The following is a 2,690-nucleotide window of genomic DNA, read 5'->3' as shown; positions in this document are numbered from 1 at the left end:
AGCAATTGTAGCTTTAAAGGGAAAAAGATTATAAAGATGTGCTAAATTCGTAAAAGAAAAAAGCTGTGGCATTGTGCTACTAACAAAATAGTACACAAACGCTGCGAGCGAGTTGATCAGCTGACGCAAAACCAGTAACTTCCAAACCTGAACCCCCATGTGGGATATCCCGATCTATATACAACTTAGCCTTTTTCACACCTAACAAAACCAAGAGATTTTGGAGATGAAAAAAAAACTTGCAGCAGCACATCCATTTAAAAAAGAAAATATAGCAGTTTAATCAATTTCATACAAATTGTGGCTACACAAGATGTTAGTGCATATTGTACATGACATTAATCTCTCTTCAGTTTACAGTAGCAAAAAAGTTCCAGGTTTAATTACAAGTTACAGAAATTTTAAACACCATTATACAATCATCTCTAGCTCACGGGCATATTCTACGACTTGAGAAGCTAGTTCAGCAGAGGGCAAACCATCATCAAGCTTCTGTTCTGTTGGTCCAAAATGGTACATGTTGTCTGGTCGCAGAGCCCATCCTCTCTGAAAGGCATACAAGTTAGATTAGAGAAATAAGTAGATACAAAATAATTATTTCAGTTAACTGTAATGTTAATAAAAGGTAAAAGTGAATAGAAATCTACAAATCCATACCTTATTCCCATATTCTTGAATAGCCTGCACCGAGGTTAAGTGAAGCATACGCGCAGCTTCATTCAGTGTCACTTTTTCATATGCTTTCTCCATGCAGGCAGAAATTTCCCCACGGATGGTGTCCAGAAGAATATCAATGAAAAAGTTGTAAGTATCTGCTGGGACATTGTCTCTCGCCAGGAAAATCTGAAAAATATGTGTAATGTTGAGAAAAAAATACCAGAAAGCTATTCAAATGTAACATGACTTTGGGGATGATATAGTAATAAATATTGATTTAAAAGGAAAATTAGTTAACAGCCAATAATTTATACAAATGAGGAGTAAACAATAGGAATATTGAAAATAAGCGTTTTACCTTATTATATGAACCTTCCATTAAGTACTGTTCCAAAGATACTGGATGCCTGATGTACACATTCTTCTGTATGTGGTCAGCGGGAAGTAACTCCAGTTCAGTGTGAAATTCAGCCACTCGATTTTGAGACAGCAAAAATAGGAGATTGAGACCAAGAAGTTGGTACTTAAATGGTGATTCCGGAAGGCTTCTGCAAAACAGACACATTTCATGAGAACACTTTGGCAAATCATGCACAAAGACAAGAAATTTCATAAAAATAACATACGATTTATAATCAAGATAATAGCATTTAAGCTGAGCAATGTAGCGTTCAAAAGCTGGAATATCTTTGGTTGCAATACTGTATTGTACTCCAATTTCTAGAACATCTCCTGCAAAATAAAACAAACATAGAACAAAATTCATTGGGGGAACCGGTTAAAGATTAAGTAACAGTATGAAACCTAATGCTACATGGATCGCAGGAAGAGTGAACTCACTTGCTAACAAAAGCTCTTGTTCCGATGGCTGAGCATTTGATGTCGGGAGAAAAACAAGGCTGGTAAGCCCAACCTAAAAATAGAATGAACAGTTATAAAATTATTAAGGTTAAGAGATGAATGACACCAATGATGAAAAAGTTAAATCAGAAATAGTTTTTGATTTAACTACATCTTACAAAAGGAATACTCGAATGAATTACAGAAGAGATTGTTTACCAATTGGATGACAATTTAAGGTTATGATTACGAACGAGCCATTTCCATACATAATATAAAATAAAAACAATAGGATGTAAAGAATATAAATTGAAAAGAGAAGAATTGATTTTCAATATCATTCATTCAAACTACTGGATAAACGTTATGGTAAAATTAAAAGAGAAAATGCATGTCACCGTTTGACTGGGACAAGGAGGGCACAACCGACGTCTCGGTGAGTAGACACAAGTACGAGTTCAAAACAGTTATCCTTGCAATTTTCACATACCTTGAGCTTTGATAAAAGTTCACCGCATTCTTTGAGATTTGGTGGCTTTGAAGTCCACTTGGTATGCAATTTTTTGTACAAAGCCTTAACGTCATTGACAGCAGCCGCCATGATGAACACAATGATTCTGCCGTGCTGCTGGCTGCGGGCGGGGAGGAAGGGGAGCGGGGGAAGCGGAGAAAGGGAGGGGGGGGGGGGGGACCCGGCCCAAACATGAGAAATTTTCCACTCCTTTCCTCAACTCAAGCAAGAGTCTAGGAGGCTGTTGACTCCTAAATCCACAATTTCATGTATTTCCATGATTCATTTAGGTTAGAATCTAAAGCTGATATAGTTTCTGCTAGTAAAGAATGGAAGTCTGTATGTGATCCACAACACTTTTAATCTCTGAAAAGAATGGGTGTTTTAAATCGTATTTGTCAACTAAAACGTATGAAGTCTGTGTTTTTGAAACAAATGTGTAGTGATAGTAGTATTAGTAATCCACCTTTAAGTTACTTTGAGAGATTGACGAAGATAGTAGAGAAAACTAGCAGCAAAACTTATTCTTTGAATGATGAAGATGTAGATCTAATTACTATGAGAGACCCAGATAGAAAAGAAAGACTTGAAATTTTATTATTGGGATTATATTTTAAGGAAACTGAAGGAGACCATCTACCTAAATTTGTGACGCTCAATTCTTTTCAAAAGGCTGTTCAAA

General features: G+C 36.1%; 1 protein-coding gene across 1 annotated transcript; it reads right to left on the bottom strand.

Moving 5' to 3' along the window:
- Positions 1-252: 252 nt before the first annotated feature.
- Positions 253-2,154, bottom strand: LOC113216237 (26S proteasome non-ATPase regulatory subunit 8). The gene is made up of 6 exons (XM_026435976.2): positions 1,988-2,154; positions 1,498-1,570; positions 1,284-1,389; positions 1,016-1,205; positions 658-843; positions 253-546 (listed from the first exon to the last, which is right to left on the bottom strand). Exons 1-6 carry the CDS (start codon positions 2,096-2,098, stop codon positions 412-414), a joined length of 801 nt encoding a protein of 266 aa, XP_026291761.1. The 5' UTR covers positions 2,099-2,154; the 3' UTR covers positions 253-411.
- Between the last annotated feature and the right edge of the window lie 536 nt (positions 2,155-2,690).

This window comes from Frankliniella occidentalis, unplaced genomic scaffold, assembly GCF_000697945.3.
Source record: "Frankliniella occidentalis isolate FOCC.00 unplaced genomic scaffold, Focc_3.1 Scaffold412, whole genome shotgun sequence".
NCBI classification, from domain to species: domain Eukaryota; kingdom Metazoa; phylum Arthropoda; class Insecta; order Thysanoptera; family Thripidae; genus Frankliniella; species Frankliniella occidentalis.
This window is presented reverse-complemented; position numbering and strand designations above follow the sequence as displayed.